General features: G+C 31.7%; 1 protein-coding gene across 1 annotated transcript in view; it reads right to left on the reverse strand.

The window, feature by feature from the left end:
* LOC118735674 (transcription factor HNF-4 homolog) overlaps positions 1 to 3,924 on the reverse strand; it is a 74,778-nt gene that overhangs the window by 54,018 nt on the left and 16,836 nt on the right. The window contains exon 2 of the mRNA XM_036465579.1: positions 214 to 373. Within this exon, the coding sequence (XP_036321472.1) occupies positions 214 to 304 (91 nt within the window). The 5' untranslated portion in view covers positions 305 to 373. The remainder of the gene's footprint in view (positions 1 to 213; positions 374 to 3,924) is intronic.

Below are 3,924 nucleotides of genomic sequence, written 5' to 3' on the forward strand. Positions count from 1 at the left end.
AAAAAAAAAAAAATGTTCTAGTTTAGAAATTCAGATTTTTGGAGGTATCTTCAAATCTCGCGTCAATCTTTATATTTTTCCAAAATGTATTTCCTGAAGTCTTAGAACACAATATGTAATTTTATAATTCCGGTGAAAACCCGCAACTTCTTTTTTTGTGTGGCCCCCTAATGTACGTACGTATGCACATATTTTTCAATTGCTTCCACTCACCTCTGTCATTTGAATCGCCTTCTAAATTCTCCATTTTGTTGATTGCTATCAAATTGTCTTCTTCTTGTAAAACTTCTTTTGGATCCTTCATTTTTACGCATGGCCCCAAAGTAAATTCAATAAAAACGCCATTCGCTTATCGGCTGAGCCCATAAATTAGCTGTAACGTGCAAAAAGAGAAAGAATTAAAAATAATGTCATCAGGTTTTACTTAGTGTCAAGTAAGTTATTTTATAACCGAATTTATGATTTTATAAGCTCAATTAATTAGTGTTTATGATTATTTCTTTTTTTTTTTTAACTTGCCTACAATAATAGAAATAACTTATCGAAATTGCAGCAATTTAATAGCAGGCTATAATAAAACGATAGCCCAAATTCAATGATAGCTGTCCAGTTGTGTTGACAAGGTTACAGTTGCGGTTTATTTACTTCACATGTCGCCAATGGGCAGTGTGTAAACTTACCTATACATTTATTTTGTTTCCATTTTCCCCTATTCCCAATTCCCTTAATTTAAATGACCTACAAAAATAGGAATTTTAAATTGCAGGCAATGTATAAATATGCATACACACATATATGTATGTATGTAAATGATATTGAGCGTCGAAAAACTCCACACGGTATCTGGAGAATAATTAATGGGATGGGTTCGTGAACGGTCTGCATTAAAGAAAGTGTGCAAAGTGGCCGTGGGTAGTTAGGATAAAAAACAAAAATTATAATAAACTATTCGCTGAATATTTATATCCCAGTCAATATTATTTTTAAATGCCGGGGTTATTGGATTTGTCCAGTCGGCAAAATGAGGCGCACTTCGATGTTGTCACACAAATGCAATAATCTAGCGCTCCCAACGGCAAATGGCTTTAATCAAACGCCCTTTCATGGCAGAGGTGCCATCAAAAGTTTAAAAAAAAAACTAAAAGCTATTAAAAAGCCTCAAAAGCTTTCTTACATATCTTTCGTTTGACATCCATATTTTAATATTTCATTAAATCGAATTAACGTTGAAAAAGGTGGCAACCCACTTCAAAATATCTTCGGCCGCCTTTTATCAACTGTTTCGTTAAAGTATTTAGCGTGGCAGTCATTTTGTAGCGTTTCATTGAACTTACTGATTAAATTTTAATTTTACTTTTAAGCAGGTGGCAACCCTATTTAAAGATATTTTCGAACCAAGGTTTTTTTCAACCATCTTTTGTTTGACTTGACATTCATTTTATAGCTATTCATTCAACTTACTGATAAAATTTAATTTGACTTTGAAACAGGTGGCAACCCACTTTAATCATATTTTTGAACCAAAGGCTTTTTTAAACATCTTTTGCTTGACTCCACATCAATTGGTATTGTTTAATTTAACTGAGTGATTAAATTTAATATAACTTTTCAACACGTGGCAGCCATTTTTATTAATTTTTTTTTTTCGAAATAAAACTTACTTATGTATTTCTCTTTCGATTGACATCCATTATTTAATGCATTATTTAATTAAAACAAATGGGGTGGCTTTAAAACACAACATGTAACAATTATTTTTAAAATAAATAGTTTCAAAGTAAAAATTTCTTAAAACTCATTCGTTTGAATTTAGCTTTTGAAATAGGTGGTAATCCTCTTAAAAATATTTTTGTAATACAGCTTTTTTAATCGCGTTAGTTTGACATCCATATTTTAAAACTTTGTTGAACTAAGAATTTAACCTATTCAATAGGTGGCAACCCTCTTAAAAAAATACCCCCTATCTTTGCGTCACACGAACTTTCAAATTTATGATATTAGTAGGATTTCATTAAACTTGTCAATTAAAATGATTTTAAATATCCAAACTGGCGGCAACCGCCTTCGTCCAAAATTTTTTCGAGATAGATACAGTTTTCTTAAAACCTATTTCATATCAAATACACAATAAAATATTTGATTTAACTTATTAATTAAATTGATTTTTAATTTCTTAACTGGTCTTTGATTTTTCTTAAACCTCTGTCAGGACTATTATTATTGAGTTATTCAACCAAGACTTCCGAACTTAAGATGGTATGCATTTTTATAATCGCTATGGGAAGGGTATAGGAAGGCTAATTAAATATAGGGAAATACATACGTACCAGGGTTGTTGCGAATATTCGCATTCGCATTCGCAACTGCGGAACTTCCGCATTCATTTTAACATTCGCATTCGCTTTCGCATTCGCAATAATCAATGCGGAGCTTTTGCGAATGCGAATGTTGTGCAAGTGCACCGATAAAACGTATATGTATATGGCAAACAAAATGACAACATATTAAACATATAAACATATTATTTCTTAAGATATATAACCGCGTTATCAATGGGCAGTCATACAAGTTCCACACAGTCGTTTTAACAATTTTTATTTTTTTTTTGTGCTTTAAATACCTGCATTGGTTTCTTTCTTTATTATGATTTTTTTTTTTGGACCAATCTTAAAAAAAAACTACTGGACACAAATTAAGAACGTGTGCACTGTTCATAGGGATATACATTGAATCCTTGGCTAAAAACTTCTGTGGTAAAACTGTCCCTTCTTTGCTATTTAAAGTCAAAGAGTAAGCTCCTTCAATAGGGATTTCCAGCAGAATCCGCGGATGTCTAAAATTCAACATTCGCAACATCCCTAATACGTACTTAACAAATTGTAAAGCATCGGATGTATTTTAGTATCGATGTTCATTTATCCGATGCATCGAAAGAGCGATGTATATCTATCATATTTACACCCCCAAAATTTTGCATCTGGACTACTCTTGGACAAGCTCAGGCATTCTGGGACGGACTCTTTTGCCTGCGAAATGCTGACCTTATATATCGCTTGCCAGAAAAATTAACTATTGAATTTTAAAGCTAAAAATTGCAATCAGTGATGGCAGTTAAGTCTCACATTGATTTTAACATCAGCAAGTAGTTCTTGTGAAAACTGCTTATCGTATATGATTTTAGAGGGAAAAAATTAATAAGCAGAACAAGAATATCGAAGAAAAATAGTCATAAATTTTATTATTGCATTGATAAGCGAATACAAAGTGGCAATTTAGGAGTAGACAAAGAGGACATACATACATATGTACGTAGATACATAGATAGATATGTATGTGTTCATTCCCATATTAACACATGCATAAGTGATTAGATGAAGTCACATTATTTATCAGCAATCATAAACATCCCTGCAGGAAATGTATCTAACTATAAGTTAACTTGAATTTGATTAGGAAGGAATATTATCTGTATATTTTCTTTGAGGAAAGCGAACTATATTTTTATGGCGATGGCTGCATTAGTTGTCATCTAACTTGTCACTTAACGATTGTAGTACATAAATATTCATGGGACCATACATAGGTGGTCCTATATTCGAATTCCGTCAGACATGAAATCCAATTGATGGTATGAAATTTCGATCTTCATTTTAATAGTTCTAAATTGGAAAAACCATCTGTGAAGCGCAGAAAGAAAGTGTACTAAAAGTATATTTAAATAGAAACTTTTTTATAGAAAACAAACTTCTGATAACGTCTGCATGACTCCTGCATGTGTTTACAACTCACTTTAAGTTAGTTTGTCATACCTTATTAAAAGTGAGGTATTTATTAAAATCCCTGAAAGAAACTAACTACAAGTTGATTATTTTTTATCCATTGATAATTTTGTTCTGCATGGATAATGTATACATATGCACATTA

Source organism: Rhagoletis pomonella, unplaced genomic scaffold (genome assembly GCF_013731165.1).
Source record: "Rhagoletis pomonella isolate Grant_MI unplaced genomic scaffold, Rhpom_1.0 Rhpom_scaffold_00003, whole genome shotgun sequence".
Lineage (NCBI taxonomy): Eukaryota > Metazoa > Arthropoda > Insecta > Diptera > Tephritidae > Rhagoletis > Rhagoletis pomonella.